This window comes from Zootoca vivipara, chromosome 12 (assembly GCF_965207765.1).
Source record: "Zootoca vivipara chromosome 12, rZooViv2.hap1.1, whole genome shotgun sequence".
Classification (NCBI taxonomy): Eukaryota; Metazoa; Chordata; class Lepidosauria; order Squamata; family Lacertidae; genus Zootoca; species Zootoca vivipara.
Window position 1 is genome coordinate 39925549 of NC_142595.1, and position 27620 is coordinate 39953168.

At 46.8% G+C, this 27620-nt stretch overlaps 1 protein-coding gene across 1 annotated transcript in view; it reads left to right on the forward strand.

Annotated features, from left to right (window-relative positions):
• The first annotated feature begins 335 nt into the window (after positions 1–335).
• The window catches only part of STX1B (syntaxin 1B), a 51983-nt gene continuing 24698 nt past the window's right edge, over positions 336–27620 (forward strand). Inside the window, exon 1 of the mRNA XM_035135447.3 lies at positions 336–865. Within this exon, the coding sequence (XP_034991338.1) occupies positions 836–865 (30 nt within the window). The 5' untranslated portion in view covers positions 336–835. The remainder of the gene's footprint in view (positions 866–27620) is intronic.

Here is a 27620-nt window from a genome sequence, read left to right on the forward strand (position 1 = left end):
TGTGTTATGGCATGCACTTTTATAGACTCGACTCCACTTCACCAGCTGCAGAAGAACACAGGTATCATCCCTCTGAAAGTTATTAAAGGGGAAGTCATCTCTCTCTGTGTTCATATCACTTACACCCCACTTCTGTATGTGGCTCCAGTGATCTCCCATCCCAGTTTCCGTCTGGTTTCATGCCTGCTTATCTTCAGTAGTGTACTGCAGCAACCTCAGCTGCTCCCAGACCATCACTTGTCTTCTCCCCAGTCCCCCCACCCCCTTGCCGCTCTGCCTCAGGAAATAAATCTGTGCTTAGCAATCTCAAGTCAATTCCCCAGGAGGCAGCAGCCATTGCAGAAGAATTAATGTAGAGTCCAGGCTGCACATGATCTAATGGGTGACGTGGTGCCTACCACCTTGGAAAGCAGCGCTCGCCTAGGATGCCCCCTCTCTCTGGCAGACTACAACTCCCATGGCCCCTCGGGTGGGAGGGGGTGCAGCGAGCATGCTCAGCTTCCCTGCTCTGCTCCCCCCTCCCCTCCCTGCATCTCTCTCTCCCTCTCGCTCTCCCTTTCCTGCATCTTCCCACCCTGCTCTGCTGCATCAGCACCAACCTCTCTCCATCCTTAGAGCATCTTCCTCCTCCCAGCTTGGCTGAGCAGGGAAGGCTCAGTTTATCCATTACTGCAATTACCAGTAGCCCTCCTTCCCGCCGCCCTCCTCCTCCTCCTCCACCACCACCCCAAAGAAGAGGGGTCTTCGCCAGCCACCGTGTCTGTCTGTTGAGCCACACGGAGGGTGGGGGAGAAGACCCACTGAGGACCCGCAGCCTCGCCAGGAAGCAAGCGCAATGAAGGATCGCACCCAGGAGTTGAGAACTGTAAGATGCAATTTTCTTTCCTCCCTTCCCCCACCCCCACCACCTTGATTTAATGCCTGGGGGCCTTGTCTCTTGTTTCCCCGCCACCCAGCCCCCAACCCTGTAGAGATGCAAGTGGGGAGATGAGCAATAGCCTTCCGATGTATTTCTTATATTCCCTTCCTTCAACTCTCCAAATTGCACAAAAACAATTATTTCAGTGAGCAGTCACTAATAGGCAAGGATTTAATGGTAGGAGGAACACTCTATATCTAAATTGTGGGGGGGGGTTGAGAGAGGGGGGGAGGTAGCAGCCAGATTATTGGGGGGGGGGAGAAGCGATCCACTGCGGGATCTGTCGAGAAGGATGTCTCAGGTTTCCAAGATGGGGGAGGGTTGGACTTGGCATGGGGAGAAGAGGGGCTCATGTCTCTGCAAGACATGGGAAAAGGCTGCCTGGTTGCATTTCAAGAGCGTTGAAATCTCTCCAGCGAAGAATTACATAGCCATGTATCTGAATGTGGGGGAGCGGGGAGAAGGTTTTATGAGGTTGTTCCATTCCTCCAGAAGTATGGGGAGGAATTGGGAATGCATTCTGTTAATGTACATGTACGTGTGTATATTAAGGCAATTTTCTTTCACAGTAAGGGGAGAGGGTGTTTAAATATCTCATTTTAAGTCTCTTATCATAGCCAGTGTAAGTCTACAGAAATCTGTGTGTGGGAAGACAGTCAATTTTTATAGGTCATCCGATTCCTCCCCTCCCCAAAGAGGAAGGGGGGTGGGTTGGAGAGAAAGGAATAGCCTTAAGGCGTCAAATATTTCAGGAAGTGTGAGAATGGAGGGGGGGGGAGAAGAAGAGGAGGAGGAGGAACTTTCTCCCTCCTCCCCCTTCCACCAGCTTGTTGGGAGAAGGACTGTGGTAGATGGTTTTTCTCCTTTCACCTCTTTGCTTTTATTTTTTGGGTGGGGGGGAGGGGGGATGGCTGAAGCTTGAGCCAAATTGGATGTGACAGATTCTGTCTCAAGGGGAGAGGCATTGGGAGGCAAAGAAGTGTTGTGGGATGCATGTGTGTTTTATAGCCCAGTGTGTTAATGCCAATTCCTTGATTAGCACAAAGCACACACGCACCGATATTTTAAGAGGGGGGGGGGTGTAAGGGGAGATCACCGAAATAATTTCTAAGAACCCCCTCCTCCACTTTGTGTAAGACCGCCCCTTACACACGAACTGCTGTGCTCCAACCTGCCTCTCCCCCCTCCCCATCCGTTTTCTGGTTTGCTGAGATAGGATGTGACTCTCATTTCCATTTAAGCCTGGAGACACACAGCAAATCTTTGGCTCCCCTCTTCCTCCCCCCACGCCGCTCCTTTCCCTCCCTCCCCCCACCCCACAAGGGGATGGAGTCATTCATACAAAATGTTTTCAGTCTGTATGTAAAGCAACAAGAAGTAAGGAAGGGGCTTTCTGTGATCTCGCTATGCCAAGTGGGCTGACGGAATCGGAGTGATCTACTTTTCTCAGATCCGTCTAATTTCTCGTAGCTCTTTTTAAAGTTGGGATTGTCCGCGATCTGGAAAAATAAAACAAGATTCGTTTTGTTTTATTTGGACCGAAACAAGAATCACAACAAACTCACCATCTCCTCCTCTCCTCCAAATGAGATGTACTTTTTTTTAAAAAAAAATAACAGTGCCTGCTGTTACATGGTCTGTTCTGTTCAATTTTAGCACCTGTGCAGTTGTTGTTTTTCTGGCCAGTTTCAGGGTCTTTTGTGTGAAAATGAGGAAATGTGCGCTTTTTAGTATCTCTCTGTGTGTGTGACAGAGTATCACCGTGTGCGCGCGTCCCTGTGTGTATAGGGACAGGGCTTTTGTTACATATTCATCTCTCTCTGCGTCTTCAACGCTCACCCTTCTCCGACAGAACAAACATTATTTTTGTGTGTGTGCAAAGCTAGGAATTGCTGGAGTTGCACATCCTCTCTGGAACCCTTTCGCCCCAATGGCTTGTGTGCATTTGTGGGAAGCAGGAGAAGGGGCCCCTGCCTTGGCGAAATAATCTTTGCAGAAGGAATATGTGACACTATCACCCAGCGACAGAGAACAGAAATTCAGCCATCCCCCTTCCATCCCAATTCCACAATTGAATTGCAACCCCGAAGAAATAATTCAGTGACCTTTTCAAGCGTTGGAAGGATTTCTCTCTTTCTCTCTCCCCACCCCCACCCCCAGCCTCAGTTTCTGTTTTTCTTATCAGAGTGGAGCAGAGAGAAAACAGTTATAATCACCATTCCATATGCTTCCATCTGCAGCAGCAACAAAATCGAGCTATTCCCTTCTCTTTTAAACAATTGGGGGGGGCAGATGCAGTGACAATAAAGGAATGTGTGTGTGTGTGTGTGTGTGTGTGAGAGAGAGAGAGAGAGAGAGAGAGAGAGAGAGAGAGAGAGAGAGAGAGAGAGAGAGAGAGAGAGAGAGTATACATGCTCCTCTCCTCTTGCCTCCCCTTTATTCTGCATGGATGGATTGGGGGGGGGGGGGACCAGACAGAAAAATTGTTGGAAAATTGTGCAGGCTCCCGATCTGGGAATAGCTTTAGTGACTGTTTATACAGGGTGCTGGTGATGTGCCCCATCAGATCTGCTCAAGAGGCAGATTTCTTTAAAAATGCCTTCTCCATCTCTCTTTCCCCCTCCCTCCCTATGCCCCCTGCAAAAAAACCCCCATTTCTTTGCCAGTTGGTGGTGGGGGGGAGAGAGACTGGGTTCCAGCATCGCTTCCTATCCTCCTGCCCAGGCAAGAGAGAAAATGGCATTTGCTTTATCGTTTGCGCATTGTGCGTTTGGGGGGGGGGTTATGATGGAGGAGACGGTTTTGCTGCAGGAGCCAAAGGCTTGTGTGTATGTGTCTGTGTCTCTCTGAGTGTCTATCTATCTATCTCTCTCTCTCGCTGCTCTCTCTCTCTCTCCCCCCCTCACTCCACCCCAGTGTTGATAGTGTTAGTTGCTGAATGCAGCTGAAGAGAAGGTAGGCGCGCAATAAAGAGAGATGTGGGGGAGATTATAAAAGCAGGTGTGTTGGCAGGAAGGAGCAGGGTGCTGCTGGGCTGGCATCACCACCAAGTGTGGTGGCGGCGGCGGCAGTCGATCTTGAGGGGGGCGAGGAACCCGCAGCCCTGAGGCAGTGTGTGTGTGTGTCCGGGGAGTGGGGGGGGGTTGTTGCAAGCGTTGCAAAATCCTGCAGTCTAGAGCCGGGTTAATAAGCCCACAGACAGACATAGAGAAGGGCAAGATTTCTTTGCAATGATGATATATGCACCGGAGGCGCCCAGGCGAGGGACTGTGGCCCCGTTGTCTCAAGCCTATTTGTTTATCTCTTCGCTACTTAAACCCATCCAGTCTCCAGCTGGGGGAGAAACATCACAGTCAAACAAATCAAATGGGGAAGGCTAACCCTCTGCTGAACTTCCCTCCCTCCCTCCTTTCAACCGCACACAGCGTACCCCAGCCAATTAAAAGCCAAACCGAGATTTGCTTTTGGTTTGTAGTAGTCTATCTTAAAGTTTTTATGTGTTTATATGCCTACCGCATTTTTAAACTTTAAAATCCATTGTTGTATATTGCTTTGGATGTTTGTTTTGCTTTGGGGATTGTAGTTCCATTTGTGTTTCCCAAGCTGGTCTTTGACCGTAATAAATTTCATGTTCATATTCTTTTGGTTTATTTGTTTGGGTTTTGTTTTTTTAAGGAGGAGGAGGAGGAAAGGTCTTCAATACTCCTAAAAAGATGCTCAGGTTCAGACTCTGGAGTGTCTCTGAAGAAGGAGAGTTGTGCGAGACAGGCTTGTTGTATTTAAAATGGGTTGGATTGTAATGAATGGGAGCTGATAGCGGCTGGGGCCAGAGAGAAAAGATGGACGGACATCCCTCCTAATTCTGCATTTGATTCCCTAGATACCCATAAAACAGACTCCACAGACACAGCTCCCTCCGTCCGAACAGTTTATTAATTGCCGGCAGTGTTCAGGGAGCATATCCAGAGGGGTTGGCTGTGTGTGCATTAAACGGGCAGGACAGGGCTGGAGGGGCTGAAATATGAGGCTTGAGGAGGCTGAGAGAACTCAGGCGGCAGGTGGAGACACAGGTAAGCTGAGATTCTGTTGAAGGTCTTGAAGAGGAGGAGAGCCAGGGGCTATTCTGGAGCATAGCAGATGATTTGGGAGAAAGGCATGGAGGGAGGGCGCAAAAGACTGCGGGCGAAGGTGTTCAGGACTGAGACAAATGTGAAGGGGAGCATAAGGAGTCAGCGGCGGAATACGGTTCTTTCTGCCTCTTTCCCGTGAAATCAATTTATACCCCACTTTTCTTGACTGATTGTGAACTCAAAAGCAGCCTGCAATTAAAAACACAAAAGCAACCGACTGTGCAAATTAATAAATAGTAAACAAGCGGCAATAAAAGAGCTAAGTCCCAACTCGACAAATAAAGCGGGGGTGGGGTTTGGAGAGAAACCAATCACAGTAGCAATAATGATTATCAGTCTGTAGCTGCATGGTGGGGATAGGCTAGACAGACGACATTCTTTTTTAAAGGCAGGTGGGGTTTTGGGGGGGGGGTTTGCCTGGTGTCTAAAAAATTGCAGCCTGGGATATTGCCTGCGTGGGGCGTTCTATAAATGTGGCACCACTACCAAAAAGGCACAGTCCCTGCTTGGTGCCTGTGAAACTTCCCCTGAGCAAGGCCTCAGATGCTGAATGGAATGTATGTGTGCAGACAAAAGTGGTCCTTTAAGCAGCCCAGGTCCCAAGCTGTTTGGGGCTTTAAAAGTCAAAGCCAGCACCTAAACTTGAGCCTGGAAACAAACAGGCAGGCAAATAATATCAGATTAATATCACATGCTGCAATTGGCTAGCTCTGTTCAATAAGCTGGCAGAGGCATTTTTTTTTGCACCAGCTGAAGTTTCCAAATATATTTTTTAAAGGCAGTCCCACATATAAAGTATTATTACAGTGGTCTCGTTCCTTGGGCATGAATGGCTGTGGCAAGGTCTGACTTAGAAGGGAATGGCTATGGCTAGCATGCCAGCTGAAGCTGGTGAAAAAAGCTCACCATTGCCACCTCCCATATTAGAATCCAGGCTCCCGGTTCATACAGCAGATTTCTAATCTCTAGGGTGGTCTGGCTGAGCTTTTAAAATGAGGACTAGTAGCTTGAACAACCCAGAGGTAAGATATAAGTCACAACAATGAGTTAGTACATACTGTAACTATTTGTTCCCATACAAAGCAACAGGGGAAATGGAAGTCCTCCCTCCCTATAATTGCTTGAGGTCTGTTTTGTGCATTTGGTTTAACAGCTGAATAGTGTGTACAGGGTAGGACATAAAGGGGTGTGTGTGTGTGTGTGTGTGTGTGTGTGTTCATTTGTTCTTCAGCATCTAAAATGAGAACTCACCTCTGTCATGAGTTTACTTGACAGCCTTAAGCAAGCCACTCACCCTCCAGCCACCCTTATACTATATGGAGATAATAATATTGGCCTCCCTTGCAAGGTTGTTGTAACGATTGTTGAGACCACAGCACAATGCGCTATAATTCCTTATTTCTTCTTGACTGGTTCTTTAAAAAAAATCCAAGGGGAGGATTTGAACTCGGTCCCACCAGTCCAAGCCCAGAGGGGTTCCCCCCCCCACACACTATAGTTCACAGTTTCTGCTTTATTGAGGTTTGGAAGTCTTGAACTGAGAAAGGCTCCTCAAGGCCAATTGCAGCAGAGTCCTTGCAGGATGTGAAATATACTGCTCAGTTTACCATTCTAAGTTGCATGTTGTAGAGTTAAGGCGGGGAGATACGATTGCTCTTGCTTTCCTCTGTTTGTCTCTTTCATCCTCAACTCAAGGGCAGAAGAGACATTTTCATGAAACCCTCACAACCTGAAAGGCACCATTCGGAGCGAGCTCAAAAGTGCCACCCTAAAACATACTTGTTTAAGGATGTTACCCACATTGAGCTCAGCAGAATTTGCTTCTTAGTAAACATTCCTAGGATCGCACTTCTTAACAGCGCAACCGCTGTATAAACTGAAAGCAGGTTGGCATAATGTTGGGAGATGCAGCGCGTTAAGAGGTGGACAATAGCGTGTTTTCAGCACTTCACAAAAACTACAGTTTCAAGAGTTGCTTTGTGGGCACAAGGAAGGAGAACCCACAGCACTCCTGCTGATTTAAAAAGCATGTAAATTTGCTGTAGAGATGTGCCTTAAGGAAGGACATGCACCAGATTAGCTGTTCCACTTTCCAGGTAGGCGGAAAGGAGGCTTGAGCGATGCGTAGGCTTGAGTGATGCTTGATTTTTCTTGCTATGTGGAGAAGGTGAGGAGGACTTGGTGCTAAGAAGGTTGCTGGGCTGGGAATCTTGTTACAGTCAGGGAGTGAGGAGAGGAAGAGTTTACAACTGGGGTGGGGGACATTTTTGGCCCTGTGGGCCAGTTCTTTATCTTCCTCCTCCACCCACTTTTGGCGTTACCCACCTGTCTATCACCTGATGTCAAGTGATTGACAAGTGGGCCATCCCACCTGCCTGTCGGATTTGACCTGTGGGGGGAGATAGCGCCTAAGCAGGACTGAACTCCTCACACATCATTTGAAGCCCCCTGCTTTCTGTAAACTTTACAAGGAATGGCGACATCTCAGGAACCCCTCTGCTTGACTGTTGCAGAACGTCTTAGGTTATTCCAGTAAGAGCTGTTATGTCAGAGAGAGGTGACTTACGGTAGGTTGGAAGGACCCATTTTGGGGAGGAACGCTCCAACTTCTGCTTTGGAAGCCCTTATCGCTAACCCCAGACTTGCAGAGAGCTAGTTGTAGCCGGGGGAGAAAGCATCAACTTCTTTGTTAACTCTTCCCATGTTCTAGGCTTGAGACCAGCCAGGATCTAGGGCTAAACCCTCAGTGAGATCCATCTCCAATTAAACCGATCCGTCACAGCTCTGCAGTTTCGTACACAAAAGTTACTAGCCCAACAAATGACAAAAAGACCTGCTGGACCAGCCCGAGAGTCCATCAAGTCCCACGGTGGCCAGCCACCAGGTGTCTCTGGAAGCCCCCAAAGAGGACTTGAGGGCAATAGTCCACTTGTGTTCTTGCTCCTACTAGTTATATTCAGCTGAATGCCACCTCTGAACCTCGAGGTAGCTGTTGCTATCATAACTATTAGCCATTGATAGTCTTGAGTGTGCTAAGAGAGATTCTGAAAAGATGAGGAATTTTCATGAGGCTTTTTCTTATATATATATATATATATATATATATATATATATATATATATCAAATTGCTTCAGAAAAGTTTAAGGTTCGAAATGTGAGAAACAGAATCAAAACTGATAGAGACGTTCACATTTAGTCAGGACTGCGCTAAATGGTTGACTAGGTTCAAGGCAGGTTCAGAGAACCAACTTTGACAATTGTTTTCAATCAATTTGTTACATTGATATCCCATCTTTTGTCCGTGACGGAACTTTTCAGCAATGTACAGCAGCCTTGCATTTAAATACTCACCTAGTTCCCAAAGGAGTCCAGGAATTGGAGAGGGGACTGTCAGAAAAGGGTGGCACACACACCCCTCCTCTGCACCCCATCTAGAAACCAACTGGGCTTCTAGAGAAGGGAAGCCCCATCCTCTATGCTGCAGCATAGAACTAGCCCCCCTCCATCCCTTTTCTGCCCTAACCCCCCAACAGGCTAGGGAAACTATTTTGCCAGTTAGGAAGTTTTATTTGTTGTATCAATTTCCTTATTTAATCGGTTTATATACAGTGGTACCTCAGGTTAAGGGACCCAGGTGGCGCTGTGGGTTAAGCCACAGAGCCTAGGGCTTGCTGATCAGAAGGTCGGGAGTTCGAATCCCCGCGACGGGGTGAGCTCCTGTTGCTCGGTCCCAGCTCCTGCCCACCTAGCAGTTCAAAAGCACGTCAAAGTGCAAGTAGATAAATAGGTACCACTACAGCGGGAAGGCAAACGGCGTTTCCGTGTGCTGCTCCAGTTCGCCAGAAGCAGCTTTGTCATGCTGGCCACATGACCTGGAAGCTGTACGCCGGCTCCCTCGGCCAGTAAAGCAAGATGAGCGCCGCAACCCCAGAGTCGTATGCGACTGGACCTAATGGTCAGGTCGCCATTTACCTTTACCTTACCTTTACCTTACCTCGGGTTACAAACACTTTGAGTTACAGACTCTGCTAACCCGGAAGTAGTACCTCGGGTTAAGAACTTTACCTCAGGATGAGAACAGAAATCATGTGGCGGCAGTGGGAGGCCCCATTAGCTAAAGTGGTACCTCAGGTTAAAACAGTTTCAGGTTAAGAATGGACCTGCGGAACAAATTAAGTTCGTAACCAGAGGTACCACTGTACTGCTTAACTACCACAGTCTCTAAGCAGTTTACAAAGATACAATACAAAGAATAAAAATCAGTTAAAACTATAAAATCAGACTTTTAATAAAAATGCCTGCTGGGGGTACCAGTAGGCACTGGAAGTTCAGTAGTGAGGGGCCCGGTCTGCCCTCAACTGGAAGAGAATTCTGTAAAAATGGACCCACAATACGAAATGCACTGCTCAATGATCGGGGATATAAGGGAGTAGGTGGTCTTTGAGATATCCTGGAAGCTTATTTGCCTTATTTGTATGGCCAGCCTCTATGGGGTTCCCATGCTGGCATTGACTTGCCCCATATCTGCTTAGCTTCACCAAAACTGCAGGACCCAACTGCCTTCAGGCCATGTCTGCTTGAAGTGTTGGGGAGTGTTTTGCCGTGCCCTGATCAAAATTTGGTTACGCTTCCAAGGAACCAAATAAACTTGTGGGGTTTTGGGGGGGGAGGGGAGACAGGGGCAGATTTGGCCTCGTGGCCATCTCTCCTAGAGAAAGGAGCCTGAGAGCTATCATGCCCCAGCCATACTGGGCGCCGAGAATGTCAGAATGACGACAATGGACTTTTGTTTTCAAGTTCCACATGCATTTGTGTCCCTCCACTGGTTATGAAACATCCATGTACTGTAGTCTCTTCCTCTCTTCCTGGTTTCTGGAATCTCACCCTTACAGTCTGAAGCCTGATGCCCCTTAAGGACTAGAAACATTATTTCCTTTCTAATGGAAGCTATTCCCCCCCCCAGTGCTGTACCAAGCAACCAATGACATATTGTGGCAGATTAGGTATACACCAACCTGAAGTGTACTTAACCCGAAGCATGGGTGTAATTGGTTCTGGAAGTCTGTTCATAAACTGAAGCGTTCATTAACTGAAGCGAACTTTCCCATTGAAAGTAATGGAAAGTGAATTAATCCATTCCAGATGGGTCCGCGGCATTCGTAAACCGAAAATTCGTAAACCGAGGTGTTCATAAACTGAGGTTCCACTGTACATAGACACTCAACCCTGCTTGTGATCTAGAGAAGACTAGGAAAGGAGGGTACTGTTGTTGTTTTTAAGGGTGGTGGTGTGCGCTATTTATATAACCATTTTGTGCATTCCATACTTTCGATATTTCCATCCCCATATTTCCTTTCCTTCTCTCTGTCTTTCCTCTGAGGTCTTGGATCAGGCAGCCGCCTCGAATTGTCACAGGACTCACTTAAACAACACCAGATGTTAAAGTGGTCATGAGTTCATTCTGTCTAGTTTGCTTTAATTTCCAAGCCTCCTGGGCCTACTTCACTCATATCTGCAAGCACTTCCAGGAGGGGCAGAATTTTAATCAAAGCTCTCTGGGTGGATACCTTGAAGCAGTTAGCAGTGGGATCCTAGGCATGTCTACACTGAAGCCCCACTGCATTTAGGACAGTGGCCGTAGCCTAAACCTAGCTTCACAAATAACTAGACACCATATTTCTAGACTTTTGTGTAGTGTCTGAAGCCATGCTAAGCGCCTGCAGATTTCCTGTGTGTAGAGAAACAACAAGGAACCTCAAAGAACCTTAAAGACTTAACAAATACAGGTGAAACTCGGAAAATTTGAAAATCGTCGAAAAGTGCATTTATTTCAGTAATGCAACTTAAAAGGTGAAACCAATATGAGATAGATGCATGGCATGCAAAGCAAGATATGTCAAGCCATTATTTGTTGTAATTGTAATTATTTGTCGTTAGGCGGGTCAATTATAAATGGAATGTAATTAATGAAATGTAATAGCGATGTTTATTTTTGTATTATTGTAACTATTTGTTTTATTACTGTGGAATTTCCAAAGGAAAGCATTTGTAAAAATAAAAATAAAAAATAAAAATAAAAAGCTGCATTATTGAAATAAATGCACTTTTCAGCGATATTCTAATTTTCCGAGTTTCACCTGTATATCATGCCATAGTCATTTTCTTAGGCTTAAGGCGCCACTAAATTATGCTGTTTTTGCTGCAAGAGACTAACATGGCTTCCTCTCTGGAACTTCTGCTTATACAAGCTAATTCTGTAGTTTATGTGAAATTTAGCACGTTAAAAAAATATCTTTCATTCCAGTCTAGTTTCTAGGCCTCAAGAGCATTGCTTACAAACTTGTCCAATCCCTCTGCCCTCCCATTCTTTGTCAGCTATTCCCCACCAAACATCGAAAAGATTCAGCGTGGGAAATTATACTACCAGAATGTGTTGTGATGACTGCCTAGCCTCTGCTAGCCTTAGAGGTCTACAGTTGTGGTGTCTGGTGTGTGTGTATGTGTGTGTGTGTGTTGGGGCTGGTGGAGGTTGGGGGATGGACAGCTTTCCAGACTGAGGAACTGGAATACTTGGCTGGTGGAAGGAAATACTGCCAGATCTCAGAGGCGCTATTTGCCTTAAGCAAACGGAATGACTCATATTGTAGCTACTTAGTTGTAGTTTTTATTTATTTCATTGATACGCCACCCACCCAAGAAGTTCAAGGTGTGCCCTTTGTCTTTGCAATCCTGTGAGGTAGGGGACCAGCTGAAAGACAGTGACAGACCTGGGGCACATCCACCTTTCCGCTTGTGCCATGCTTTCTAGGCTCTGGTCCGAGCATTTTTCCAATTGCCCTACTGCTCATAGCTGTCACATTTTCCCTTTTCTCATGAGGAAGCCTATTCAGCATAAGGGAATTTCCCTTAAAAAAAGGGAGAACTTGACAGCTATGCACTGCTTTCCCTGGGAAAATCCCATTCTTTAGTGCTGGATTAGAGCAAATATCAATCCACAGAAAACCCGATGGACATTCACTCTGATTCAGCAGTAAAGATTGGGTTTTCCTGGGGGAAAGCATTGGAAGTCTGGTTGAGCCCTATGATCACTCAACAACGATCAAGGCTGATCCCAGATCTCTTCTGCTGCAGTTCCAGTGCTCTGCCTTGTTTGGAAGCTTTCCCTAGCAGCAGTGAATCCCTGTGAGATTCTGAATTATACTGAAGAACCTCCCAAGAAGTTGCTCCATCTTTTACAGAATCACAGAATTGTAGAGTTGGAAGGAGCCATGAGGATCATCTAGTCCATCCCCCTGCAATGCAGGAATCTTTTGCCTAACGTGAGGCTCAAACTTACAACCATGAGATGAAGAGTCTCCTGCTCTAGTGACTGACTCTGGGGTTGCGGCGCTCATCTCATGTTATTGGCCAAGGGAGCCGGAGTACAGCTTCCAGGTCATGTGGCCAGCATGACAAAGCCACTTCTGGCGAACCAGAGCAGCACACGGAAATGCCGTTTACCTTCCCGCTGTAGCGGTTCCTATTTATCTACTTGCACTTTGATGTGCTTTCGAACTGCTAGGTTGGCAGGAGCTGGGACCAAGCAACAGGAGCTCACCCCGTCGCGGGGATTCGAGCCGCCGACCTTCTGATCGGTAAGCCCTAGGCTCTGTGGTTTAACCCACAGCGCCACCCGCGTCCCACCACTTGAAGACCTACTACACATCAATGCCTGAGTTTGATATTCGGCATCCTTGAATCCAAGTGTCCATGTTTCAAACAAGCAGTTTCATAGTTCATAAGGTTGCAGAAACAGATCTGGAAGTTCAGGGGCAATGATGGGTGATGTCTGAGGGCATTTCCTCAGTGGTGCTGAAGCTATTGCTGTATGCGTGATTTTCCTGTGCTACCTCTGTAATGTAGGAAACCTCCGGCCTCAATTGTGTTGAAACAACCAGGTTACAATATGAGCAGTTCATAAAACAGTGGCTTCTCCCCAAGCCACCGCCCCTCTTCCTGGGAGCTGAGGCAATGCCACTGTGGGAAGGAGCCACATCATGGGTACCTTCTGTGTGATGGAACTGTGTGAGAAGTAAGGTAAAGGACCCCTGGACGGTTAAGTTCCCGCCAAAGGTGACTATGGGGTTGCGGCGCTCATCTCGCTTTCAGGCTGAGGGAGCTGGCATTTGTCTACGGATAGCTTTCTGGGTCATGCGGCCAGCAGGACTAAACCGCTTCTGGCGCAATGGGACACAGTGACAGAAGCCAGAGCGCACGGAAATGCCGTTTACCTTCCCGCCAGAGCGGTACCTATTTATCTACTTGCGCTGGTGTGCTTTTTAACTGCTAGGTTGGCAGGAGCTGGGACAGAGCAACGGGAGCTCACCCCGTCACGGGGATTCGAACCACCGACCTTCTGATCGGCAAGAGGCTCAGGGGTTTAGAAGCAAGATCTGCCATGCCACTCCAGAAAGATCAACAGGGGAAGTCAGCAAGGGCAGCCAACTTGAGGAGGCTCAGGTCGAGGAGAGAGGTTTCCATGCCCTTGCATAACTGAGGCCGAGGAGGAGATAAATTATGCAAAATGAGCACATTTGCATAATTAATGCAGGTTGCATAATCCCAGTATTTCCCTCAGCAGAGGAATCTGGCAGGGAAGGCGCCCCCACCTCCCCCCTGCCTATAATCTTGCCCACCCTGCTGCTTTCTTTCACCTTCCTTCCTCTTCTCCTCTGCCTCTCCTTCAATGTAGCCCAATCATTTTTTATCTGTCCTATCCTATCCTGTCCTGTCCTGTCCATTCCTCATGTCTACCTTTATAATGTGGCATCTGCCCAGCCTGTCAGCAAAATTGGGAGCTTCCTATTCTTAACGGTAAGGAGAGAGACTGCACTCTGTTTGTCTTGTTCCAGCAGAGGAGACTGGAAAAGCCAGCGCAAAGGCTGCTTTTATTTCTTTTTATGGTTTCTGTGCCTTCGGGGCATACACTGCGGTCTTTCCACCCAAGCCTGTCTCTTCAGCTAGGAAGCAAAAATGCTGGGCCTATGTGCTTTCCTTTTTTGCCTGTCTCCTTAATCTCTCTCTCTCCCTCCCCCCTCTCCCCTCCTTCCTTCCTACCCTTCCTCCACACACACACACACACAGACACAGAAACTTAGGTTGTGTTACAGTGAAGGAAGTTACAAAAACAAGGCACCATCACGACATTTTAAAAATATAATTGCACTTCTTTCACTCTTCACCCCACTGCTCCCAGACCAGCCTCGAGTGGTTGCAAAAAGAGACACAGGTCTCCCTCAACCTGGTCTGCAGACAGAAATGAGAAAACAATAATTCAAATTAAAATGCTTTTAAAAGGAGGAGAGGAGAAAGAAAAAGGAATGGCAAGGGACGCATCAGGTTTTTTGGGTATGTGTGTGTGGGGGGGGGGGTATTCAAGGAAAGGAGCTCATCTTTCCTTGCTAAGAACCTGTGAATCCTTTTTAATTTTAAAATAATTAATGTACTGTATTAAATTTCCCTGTGGCCTTTCTTACCAAGGCCCAGTTCCTACATGGCAGGGGATGCTTTCGCCAGGCTTTGCCAGTTCACGTGGCAGGACGCTGCGTGTTGGAACATTCCCTCACCTTGAAATTCTCTCTGCATGCAGAAAATTAGTACTGAAAGGAGAAATGCTCAGTCTAGCCTTCTTGCTGGCAGGCTATATCTCCACATGCAGCGACTTATCCCTTTCCCCCTGCCCCCGCCCCAGGGGTGGATCCAGGCATGAACCTGTAGCCCAGGAGGAGCCAGTTTGGTGCCCTTCTGACATTGGGGAGCCAGGAGGGCCTCAACAGATGGAAGAAACAACTGTGTACTGTCGTAGTGTGGAGGGGCGTTGCACTGCAAAATGCTCCTGTTCAGGGGTCCATTGAGCCAACCCACGTTCTCTTCCAGGATACTCCATTCCATTCTTCCTCCCCCGAGTTTCTTTCTGTTCCTCCCCCAACGCCACACACACTCAGCATGCAGAGTCCTCCTTGGGTTGTTTGGAGTTTTTGCTTTCTCTCTCTCACTTAGGCTCCCTCCCTAAAGATTTTTTAGAAGACTTCTGCAAGTTTTGGGGAGCCCTGCCAATACCTCCTTTTTTGTTTCTCATTCAGCGCTTGAGATCATTATTCAAGGGAATGATTAGACACTTAAGTTCTCAGGCAATTTTAGGGGGCATGCTATGCCTTACCTTAGGGATGGGAGTGGGTTTTAAGAACCCACCAAAGCCAGTGTTGTGGTGGGTGCTAAGGTTTCCTTTCACAAATGCAAATTTTGTGACAGTGTGGGGTACTGTCACCTCTTTCTCTGTTGCCCAAGACAGTCATTTTGTGCTCGAACCCATGGCACTTTCAGCAAGAGATGGGTACCGGCGTGAAATATCAGTATCTAAAACAATATCCTGCCATTTTAGGAATTACTGTTTCAAACATTGGCATAAAATCGAGTGGCCACAAAAACCTTCATTACTCCCCCCTCCCGATGCCTTTGTGGTTCCTCGCTCACTGAAAATGGCTCCCTGTTCAGTGAGAGACACTTCACTGGGAAGGATTCCCATGTTCATGGTGCTACGATGTGTCCACTGAGGGCAGGAGATCGAGGCTCAGGTGTCGACCTGAGCACACAGGTAATTGCAGGTCGCATGAGGCAGTTATTTAGACATCCCCATTTCATAGCTGTCAACCCTCCCGTTTTTAGCGGGGAAACCCCCGAATTTAAATCCGTTTCCCGCTGCAACCCTGGATTGTAAAATACCCCGTAAATGTCCCGGCTCCCGGCTGGCTGCTCGCTCACTTGCCGATTGCTGCTGGAAATCAGACATGCGGACACGGGCAGTCTGGACATGTGCAGAAGTGACTTCTGGTGCCGCGCCACTGCTGATCCCTTATTTTCCAATCCAAGGTTTATATTGCCTGGGCCGGATCAGTCCCGTGGAGATCCCTCCGTGGGCCAGATTGCACACACGCCCGCGATTTCCAGCGTCTGAGTCTGCACAGACGCGATATCCGGCACCGCGGAAGCGAGTCCCGGCGCCCTGCCAGTAGCCCAGTTCGGGGGCGGCTCGTGGGCTGGCCATATGACCTCCGTGGGCCGCTTCTGGCCCACGGGCCTTAGGTTAGTGACCCCTGATTTAGAGCTTTGGTCATCCCGATGGCATGGTCTCCTCTAGGCCTTTAAAAGCTCAAAACCAACACTTTGAATTCTCCCCCGAAATGAATCGGTAACCAATGCCAAGATGGAAGAATATCAGAATGTGTAGTAAGGCCCCAGCTGCAAGTCTGGCTGGTGCATTTCAGACCAATGGCATCTTCGGAACGCATGTCAAAGGCAGCCCCACGTAGAGGGCACAAAGAAAGCCCTGGGGGAAGAAGCACATGTATCTTGAAAGCAGCTAAATAGCACTGCAACCAAGTAGGCTCTGGATCCTTGAAGGATACGGTCAAATACTAAATATTAATATATGCAAATAAATGGCAGAGAGATAGACTTAAGACTATTCAGTTAAACGTTTCAGCTTCCACCTTTTTTATTTGGGATTTCAAAATCCAGACTGTGCTGCTGAGGAAGGCAGAAACAGAAATGTGTAACTGTAAAGACTTCAAGTTACCTCTCTCTGGTCATTCACTCATTTACAAATGTTACATAAACATTTCTCTGAAAGAGGGATGGGGAACCTCTGGCCCGCCAGATACTGATGGACTACAACTCCCATCGCTCCTGATCATTGGCCATGATGGTAGGGACTGATGGGAGTCCTGCAACATGTGGGGAGCCACAGGTTGCCCACCCCTGCTCAAAAAGGTAATAAGACTTTGACATGAATAAGAAGGCAAAGGTAACTCACATGTACGTATCACAGCTTCTCCATGCGAGCCTGGAAGTGACCTCTCCAGACAACAGAACAACTCTTTCTTTTATCTCTGCAAACTGCGACCTCCTTGTTGACACAGACGCCATTAGGCTATTGAATGTGTCTGTTTCCCTCCCTCCCACTCATCCCCTCCGTGTGGCCCTGGGTGCTGGCAACCCACAGTATGCCACTGATCCCTCCCAGCCATATTTTAGCCAACGTTGTTCACCCAACGTTGGCCATGTTGGCTGGGGCTGATGGGAGTTATAACCCAACACCTTATGGAGGGCACCACATTAGTTACACCTGTTTTAGTCCATACAATGTGATTATTTTGCAGCAGCATCTCTGTCTCTGATTTTTATTATAGCCGTGCCAAGCACTCTTAAAATGCAGTGGGTCGTGGGTATCTAGCAGTTTGTTTATTTTGCAATTCAAATCTTCACCTTTGTTGCGAATCCTGTGGTTCCCCTGCCTGAAATCTCTTTCCTCCCCTCATTGAGGCTTTAAATCCTGTCTCGGGGACACGATCCACCATGGAAGTTCTCCTGCCCAAGACTTGTTGAAATGAATGAGATCTATGCAAGAGCAGGGGGCTTTCCTGGTGGATCAAGTCTCCCTGGGTCACCCCTTCTACTCTGCTGCCCTTTATGGCATCCAAAAGACACCATCGTTCTGCTTACAGTCTAGTTTCATCTAGGATTCAAGGACTTTATCTGGGATTTAGAATCATGGTTCCTAAAATAAGAATGTGGATTGTATGTGGGGTAGTGGTGGCGGAGACTTATTTTTGTCGGTGGAAGTATGGAGGTGCAGCTGCATAGAATTTGCAATGTTTTTTGGGTATGTGTGTGTGTGTGGAGAAGCTGGTTGAGGAACCCACACACAGGGAGAAAGAGAGAGAAATCTCAGCCTGCTATCTGGGTAAGAGAGCCGTAGAGGCAGATAGATTTTTATATAACCGGTGATAGTGCTGTCACTGCGTGCTCCAAACAATAGAGCTAGCTGGAGAGGCAGAATTATATAAAACCCCTATCTGTCGGTCTCTGTGTTGCCTTGTGTGTTTAGGGAAATCTGGATCTTTGTGGAAAGGCCCGTCTCTCATGTGACCACTTCTAAAGAGACAGAGAGATGGGGTTACCTAAAGTAATGAGCTGCTGTGACCTGCAAAGCTCTGCTTTCCGGAAATCGTAGGCTGTGGCCTAAAATGCCTTTGAAAACAGGATCGGGAGCCAAAGGCAACTTTGGCCCTTTGAACATAAGACGATTCCCTTTCCCCCCTATATACAGTCAGATGATTTGTCCCTCTAGTTTCCAACTGGCTAGAGCTAATGGAAGTTGTAGTATGAAACATCTGGCGGGCACCCAGTTGGTGAAGGCTGTGTTAGTTCCATGTTGTTGGCATGTCCTCAGAGGCATAGGACTTTCCTGGCACCTGTTGGCTAAGACACCTTTGTAATTGGTGGCGACAAGGGATTGAGCCTGAGGCATTCTCTGGGCACCACCGGTGGTGTATACAGGCCAATCTCATGCTCCATCCATGTATCTCACTGGGTGAGATATACCCTGTTTCTCCAAAAATAAGACGTAGCCATAAAATAAGCTGTAGCAGGATTTTTAAGCCCGAAAATAAGACATAGTGATAGGTGTAGCAGCAATGCCGGCCACGGCAGGAGGAGGAGGGAAAAATAAAACATCCCCTGAAAATAAGCCATAGTGGGGGGTTTTTGAGGGAAAATAAATATAAGACAGTGTCTTATTTTTTTGAGAAACACGGTAGATACAGTAAATAGATCCACACCTTCTCTGAAATCCTAGTGATAAAGGAAAGGACTTAATTCCTGTCAGGCCATACAGACCCAGAAGCAAAAGGTCAAATGCCAAGGAACACACAGAATAATGTTCAAGAAGGGAAAGCAGGCATACAGAGCATCGCCCTTTCCCTTCCTCCCTTGCAGCTGAGTACCGGTAACTACATCTACCCACTGTACATCTGGGATTCGGGAATGCAGCTTCTAGGTCAAGCTGGAGACCTGACACGTCTTTCTTTTAAAAAGGAAAGAAATTAGGTACAATATCAAGACACATCCATCTATATGTTGCGCTCTCTCTCTCTCTCTCTCTCTCTCTCTGTGTGTGTGTGTGTGTGTGTGTTTAAAGCCTTTCTAGGTGTTGTTTAACAGCAGACCTGGAATAAGGGCTATGACCTGAACTTAAGAAAGTACAAGGCCTTCTATAACACGGCACCTTCCCAACCACAGCTATGCTTAGGGCACTTCTCTGCATGACCCCTCTTTGAGGAAGGGCTGTAGCTCAGTGACTGAGCATCTGCCTTACATGGAGAAGGTCTCGGGTTCAATCCCAGGTAGGGATTGGACAGTCTCCAGCCCTGAAAACTTGCAGAGCCGCTGCCAATCAGTGTAGACAATACTGAGCTAGATGGACCAATTATTTGCTGGTTTAATTTGGTAAAAGGTAAAAAAATAGGCATGGTAGAATAAAAGGAAAATTCCCTGGGTGCCTAGATCCAGGTTTGGGGCAAGTACTCTTTAGTGAGAGTTCCCCAGCAGAGATTTAAAATCACAAAACAGTCAGCAAAGTAAAACGTGTAAATAGGGGCTGTTACACATTGAAATATCCCTTTTAAGCAGAGGTTGGGTGGTCATCTGTCATGTATGATCTAGTTGTGATTCCTGCATTGCAGGAAGTTGGACTAGATGACCCTTGGGGTCTCTTCTAACGATTCTATGATTCTATCCTGCCACTCAAATGACAATATTCAGATGTGAGCAGGAAGCAAAGTCTGTTGCTCTTGTATCATTATTTCTCTGACTCTGTTGTTGACTCACAGCATCCTTTTCTTATACATAGCAAGGGCAATACAAAGTGATTTCCCACCTCCTGAGGCGATCTGGTATTTTTGATATATAATCAAATCACAACTGAGAAAAGAGGGAAATGGCCTAGCCCCCTTTCTGGCAAGTGGCCTGAAAGCGAAAGAACCTTATTTTTCTGGCAGTCTTACATGCAACATGTCTTTATCGGTAAGAGCCAGCTCCGCCGCAATGTTTAGCATCAAAGAACGCAAATGGACTTGAATATTTGCTTCCTCATTTTCCCTTCCTCTCTCCTCTTAGTTTTTTTAACGTGTTGGGTTTCCTTAGATTGTCAATATTTGTTTGTTTGTTATTGTAAAAATTTACGAGCAGTACAATTTGAACTGATTAACAAGGAAATATCAACTGTGTGTGTGTGAGAGAGAGAGTTAAGGCATCAGTGCCAAGGCTCAGTCCTTGAAATATGGGAATTAACAGTGGTAACACATAACCCTTCGGTGATAGTGGGTGACTGGCTGTAATTTAAAGACCAACTAAGTTTTTATTTTGGTATGAGCTTTCGTGTGCATGCACACTTCTTCAGATACACTTGAAACAGAAGTCAGACCCTTATGTATACACAGAGGGTGGGTGGGTGGTGGGTGGGAATGGGTGATGGGCTGATGGGAGTGGTAAACCTGTAGATGGCCCACCCTCTGTATATACATAAGGTGCTACTGAAGGATTTTTTAAAAATTTTGTTTCGACTCCGACAAACACGGCTACCTACCTGTGGCTGTAATTTGTTTGTTTGTTTGTTACCTGCCCTTCACTCTGGGGTCTCAGGGCAGGTCATAACCACTGAAAATGCCACATTAAAAACAATGTTAAAAACTTAAAATCCTGAAGAATACAATCACTAAAATATACATGCATCTCAGGTGTTGAAGACCAGTGCAAAGAGGTGTGTCTTCAGTATTCACTTAAAATTGTAAAATGAGCTCAACAGCTTAGGAGCTAGTCCTAGAGAATGCCCTCTCCCAGGCTTCTGCCACCCAAGTTTTTGAACTACCAAGAGGAACCCCTCTGTTGGTCTTAGCATCTGAGAGGGTCTGTAGGGAAGGAGGCGGTCTTTCCGACATTTGGGTTGGGGCCAGAGTCCTTAGGAGTTTAAAATACGCACATCAACACTTTGAATGGGCCCGGAAACAAACTGGCAAGGGATGTGGCTGTTTTAAAACAGGGGTTATATGTGATCTAAATGGAAACCTATCCAGTAATCTGGCCGCTTAATTGGGGCCAATTGAAGTTTTGAGTTATCTCCAAGGGAAGCCCCATGTAGAGTGCCTTGCAGTAATCCAATATGGACGTAACCAGAGCATGGACTACAGTGGAAGAGTCATATCTGTCCCAAAGGGGCTGTAGCTGGCAAACCGATCAGAGCTAGAGAAACACCCTCCTAGTCACCGAGGCCTCCTGCACGATCAATTAAATACCCAGATTGTAGCCCCTTCAAGGGAAAAAGCTAGGAGGCCAGTTCCTGGACAGGTTGACTCAGAGACATGTGCTTCCACTGCCCCAAAGTGGTAGGATGTCTGGAACAGCCTTTACAAAATTAGGCTCTTTTGGAGAAGACTATGAAATTTATAGTGAGTTGTATCCAAACTTAGTCCTGCCCAAAGTACATCCATTAAAATTAATGGCCTTAAGTTAGTCACATTCATTCCTTTCAATGAGTCTACATTGGATGCAACCTAGTGGAGGAACTTTTTGGCCCTCCAGATGTTGCTGAACTATAACGCCCATTGTCCCTGGCTGTTGGCCAGGCTGACTGAGCCTTATGGGAGTTGCAGCTCATCAACAACTGGAGAGCCAAAGGTTCCCTATGCCTGACCTAGCGCCTCTGCTGGCATCTGTTTCTCTAGAGACAATGGAGTGCGCCTCCAGGGTTGAAGCCAAACTACTGCATTAGCAGCACTGAAGTGACCTGCCTGGGGTACAAGCATGGGCAGTGTGTATGGAGGTCCTGGGCTGCCCAAATTACCCACACACCCCCTCGGTCTCGCTGATGTGTCCCAAAGCAACCCAGAGCAATAAGTTTGGCACCCACTTGGCTGCAGGAATGGACGGAAAGAGGCATACAAGGCACCGTCCAACCATCTTAGAGACTCCACTCCTGACCTGTGTAGGATTTACTCCCGAGACTTTTCATCTCCTGAAGATATCCCAACAAGGCAGCAAAGGTTTAGGATCAGTTTTCCCCATATGCTTCCCTCTACAGCACGTGCGGAAACTGCCTTCCTGACCGTGGGATTTTTGAGACCCATTGGCTAAAGCTATTGATTTTAAATGTACGTGTTGTCCAGGTATTACAGGTGGGCGGGGTGGAAGCACACAAGCAAGCTTGTTCACTGTGAGATCATCTCCGAAGGTCCCCCGAAGTCTCCCCGAACTGGCTTTTCCCTCTAGATACCTTCTAGCAGTTTTGCCAACCACCTCCATCCTCACTCTCCTCAAATCCAGGTGTCTCCTGTGCCCACTTTAACCCAGATTGTTTTCAGCCCTTGCTCAGGCAGGTGGCTGTGAGTCATATTTCAAAGTAGCTTTTTCAGCAGCCTAACGACCCATCAATGACCACTCCAAGTGACTAAGACTCATCAGGGCCAGGGAGGTGTGCAGATGACGTTTGCTTCATACTGAATCATCGAGCCCACTACTATCTAATCTTGACTGGCAGTGGCTCTCCAGAGCTTTAGAAATGTGCCTTTCTCGGTCCTTCTGCTTGCAGTATTTTGAATCGGAGAGATCAGGGATTGAACCTGCAACCTTCTGCATGTGAAGTATATTGTTCACCACGGAGCCGACATTCCACCATTCCTAATAGGGCAGTGTAGCTACAGTACAATACATTTTTTAGTATGCCATTAGCCCTGCTTTGAGCAGCAAACTTATCAAGGATAGGTGGGTGCATTTCAAATGAAAATCAGGAATACATTCCAGGTTTGTAAATTGCAAAATACTTTGACAAAGTCCTTCTGTTGATCTCCTGTTGAAATAGATTCTTTTATCCAGATGTCTTGAAAATGAAATTGAAATCTGATCCCCCCCTTTTCTCCCTGGTTCTCCACTCCCCTCTAATAACTCTTTGCACTCTAGACAACCTTCTGTAGGGGACTAGATTTGATGCCCTCTGGGTGTCTGGAGAGAGGAAGAGCTTTCTCCCCTTGAAAGGCAAGGCAGATGACTGGTAAATAATATTTCAGAACACCAGAACAGACATTTTTTTCGCAGTAGTGGTTGTTTCAGAGAGAAAGAGAGGCTGTGCAAGATTACTCTGGAGAACTGTGTATAATAACATTATCTCTGGGGATTCAAGCTTTACTCTGCTTAATTGGCAGATTAATCAACTCCTGCTTTAGTTGATTAAAACTGCCCCCCCCATTATTCAGCGATGGTAAATTTTAAGTGGTTGGACTTAGGAGCAGATGTGTTTCTTTTTGGAAAGCTGTGTGGTACTTAAGACTTTCCTGCCCAATGAATGAAATAGCGAAGGCAAAAATGGCCTCCGTGAGTTGTGACTTTTGTTTACGATTGAGCTGATAACCATATTGAATTGATTGCCAGTGATATGCTGATTTACTTTTCTTCGGCAAATTTGCCAGTTCTGTTGATTCAACCACTTCAAATTCTTCTCAGTGACCGACAGAGTTAATTATATGGAATTTTGTAAAAGACGTTCTGATTTGTTGGAAGTAGGGGGAGGGGAGAAAGAAAACAATTCTTGATTCCAGTCTGATCAAATATGATAGAAAATGGGCACTGACTTAGACCAACAGGCTTTCCAGTGGTTAATGGCAAGTGCGACTGAAGTTATCTTCTTTTCTGAAGCGGTCAAATGGTGCCGTGCCCCTCATTGTCCCTACCCCCAACTAGGATTTTTAAAACTTTAAAAACTCTTGTTTTACTGCTCAGACCCCAGTTCCTGCCTTCATCAGACATTCTGCCACCCCTGCCTCACCTTCAGGTCCTGCTCGAAGTAGGATAATAATAATAATAATAATAATAATAATAATAATAATAATAATAATAATATTTTTATCCCACCCTCCCTGGCTAGAACTGGGCTCAGGGTGGCTAACATCAAAATATAAATATATAGGATGCTCCCCCCCCCCAACAAGAAAGGGGAACCAGGATTCAAGGGTGCCCGGAAGTGATGCCGTTAAGACTGAGGGCCCGCAGCAAGGTCTGGTCGTAAGAGGAATACCCTCTGCCCATGCTCAGAGAATTTTACCTCTTTATGAGAACATGAATATTCAGGGCTGGCTCCTGACTTTGAAAACAATTATGGAGCCACAATTAAGCTTTCGACAAAAGCTCCGGCCCAGTTTAAGATGTGTTTTTCAGTTTCTTAATATCACTTCTTGTTTGACACCCTGGGTTCCTTTGGGATACTGTATATCAGGGATGTCCAACCAGTAGATCCCCGGCTGATCCTGGTAGATCGTGGGATCCCTATCGTGTACAAAAAGTTATGGGGGAAAGCTAAAAAGCTGTGGGCAATCCACCCAACCTATGCACGCTCCTCCTCCCTCCAATGACAATGGGTAGATCACTGCCAGTTTTTTTTATACTGGGAGTAGATCACAGTCTCTTGGGAGTTGGACATGCCTGCTGTATATCACTTCTGTTTTGTACATACACACCTGTCTGTCCTTCCCTTCATCTACTCTCCTTCCATTCATCCTTCTGCCATTATATACAATCCTGTGTTCCATCAAGCATTTATATGCTGCTGAATCATTTGCATTTCTGTGCTGTGTACATAAACCACGCAGAATAAACCAACAACATTATCCTAAAATGAAAACAGAAACCCGAACATGACCTTAAAATGCCTTCTGGAATAAAGGCGCCCTTGCCATGAGGTTCAGCAAGAAGGGGGTCTCTCTCATCTCACTTCAGTGCATCAATCCTACTCTTCCTGTGTTATATATTAATAACAAAGATTCTCCGAGCGTGGATCCCCTTTGCGGTCAAAATGGCGCCATTCACACCGAAGGGGCTCAGCACAATTGGGGTGGGGGTGGGGGATCCCTGAAGTTTCCAGCGCTACAGAAAGCTTCTAGAATAAAACCCCTAAGGGTGGTTTTCATCTAACTGGTACTCTCCACATGTTCTGGACTACAATTCCCATCAGCCTCAGCTACCAGGGCCTGGAACATTTGGAGGTCACCAAGTTTGTGAAGGCTGCCTTAAGGGGAACACACAAATGCACACCCAGCTCAATGAAGTCTGGGATTGCTCAGTGGGCATGAAATGGTACGGTGAGGAAAACAGAAAACCAGGGTGGGGAATGGAATGGAATCTCCCACAAGAGGGCATGGCCGGCTGGAATTCTGGATTTTGCTGCAGTAGTCGCCTGTGCATGTTTGTTCAGAGGCAAGCTCCACTGCTTTCTGTGGGGTTTATTCAGTGGCAAGTGTGTTTAGGACTGCAGCCACCCGCAATTGTTCTCCCTAGCGCTACCCCCCTTCTTTCTCCGCGTTGTTGAAATACTGCTTGCCAGCTCATTATTCATATCTCTCATCCCTGTCTGTCTCCAGCTCCATCTATCCATCAGTCTCCTAGCAAATATCTCTCTGCCCAAACCTGTCCCCATAAATACTCCTTTGTCTCTGCAGCCCCATAAACAAACACACACACACACACACACACACACACACACACACACACACACCCTACTGAGTCTGATGGTCTCCTCCTCTCCCTTATTTTCCTCCACCTGCATCCAACAGATTAAGCATTCTGTTGGGATTCCTCCCCCCCCCCCCGCACTGCCCCTGAGCTTGTCAGATCGGAGGTTCCTCCTCTCGCAATATAGGGGGAGCCCGTATTTGCATGGGGTGTGGATGCGTTCCTAGGGCTCGAATACTTGCATTTCCCTTCCCCAAAAACAGCTGCAATGCAGGAATGATTGTGTGAGTGGTGGAGACGGACGTGGGCTTTGCTCGCCATGTCTCTTGTTCGCTCCCTGGTTCTTTTTTCCCAATTTCCAGCAAATGCTATAACTCATGTCAGCCAGGGTGGTTTATGGGCTGCAGGCAGGAGGCTGGGCTGCAGTGGGGTGAGAGGTGACGTGGGGCTCTGAAGTGCTGGCTTAAGAATGCTAGATCTAGCTCTCTCTCTCTCTGATGGTTTATGTGAAACCAGGATATATATAAGTATCGGCAACCAAGTTCTCTGTGCTTGGACTCTGTCACGCAACAAAAAAAATGTTATTAGTTATGATTAATTGCAAGCGTAATGTCCTGCACCTCCCTGCAAGACTGCCTGTCGGCAGAGTTACCACTGGAAGCTGGGAAGGAGAGGCAGGTGATAGAAAGGGTTGCCAGACCTCCAGGTCTGAGTTGAAGTCTCCAGGTTTGCCCAGCCCCTTTCAGGTGGCGAGCTTGAAGCAGGCAAGAGGTATAATAATAATAATAATAATAATAATAATAATAATAATAATAATACTGTACATGCAGCTTGCAATTGCAAGCTGCAGCCCAACAGGAGCTGGCTGCAAATACTAGCGTAGAAACTCTGGCTGTCTGCCTTCCTCTGCTCCCCTCTCCCAATTAACCTCCGTCACCAGGACCCCACCCATGTGACATCACTATTGGCTGGTTTGGCCCTGAAATCTCTGGGACACTCCTGACGTGGCAGCCATAGTGGCAAATGATGTTAGGGGCTGTGGCAACCGGAGCCAGTGAAGTCTAGTGCAGTGTTTCTCAACCAGTGTGCCTCCAGATGTTTTGGGACTACAACTCCCATCATCCCTAGTTAGCAAGACCAGTGGTGAGGAATGATGGGAGTTGTAGTCCCAAAACATCTGGAGGCACACTGGTTGAGAAACACTGGTCTAGTGGTTAGTGTTGGTCTAGAAACTGGGAGATAAGGGCTCAAGTCCCTGCATTAAGCTCAGTGAGTGACCTTGAGCCAGCCACGGTCCCTCAGCTTAACCTACCCCACACGGTTGTTGTGAAGATGAAATGGGGAGGAACAGAACCATGTGCACTACCTTGAGCTCCTTGGAGGAAAGGTAGGGTATAAATGTAATAAAAAATAACGTATCGGGGAGGACAGTGGCTAAAGCGGAAATCTCCCCCCCACACACACACAATGGGTCACATCTCCAGAACTGCCCTCGCAAAGAACAGCGATCAAAGGGAACCCTATGCAATAAAAGGTAAATTTTCTACAGAGGAGAAAAGCACCACTTCATCACCTTTTGACCTGATGCTGGTTGTCAAGAGATGGCTAAATAATTTCTGTATAACACACCCTCCTTCAGTATCACCTTCATAGTATATTCCTAGGCAAGTTCCACCTGCTTTTTGTTTAAGCGGCAACTTTCAGACTTTGGGGAGCCCTTTGCCTTTCCAGGAACCCCATTGCTGTAGGATAAGGAACACGTCTGAGATGGTGCAAAGAAATTACAGGGTGAGCTCCTGTGTTCACGCAGGATGGCTTCTGTTGTGTTGCTTACATCAAAATTAGCAAGTACATACAAATTAATTTTATGTAACCATATCATGCTTCATAAGAACCAAGCTTATCATCTTTATCTCATTCCACACTCTCTAACGTTCTTAAAAGAGCACACGGCTGAAGATTACCCTGCGTTTTATTATTCCAAAACATAGAAAAAGTATAATTTTTTTCAGTGTGGTTTTCCATGCAATGTGTCTTTCAGGGATCTTGCTGATCTGCTCATTGAGGAAATTCTGGTGCACTCCTGAATGTTGGGAAATAAATGGGGAATACCATTTAATCCTGAAGTCACACATGTGTGGGGAACTATGAAGAAAAATGGCTGACTGCCTGGTTTCAAAAAAGTATTTTCAGGGCTTGA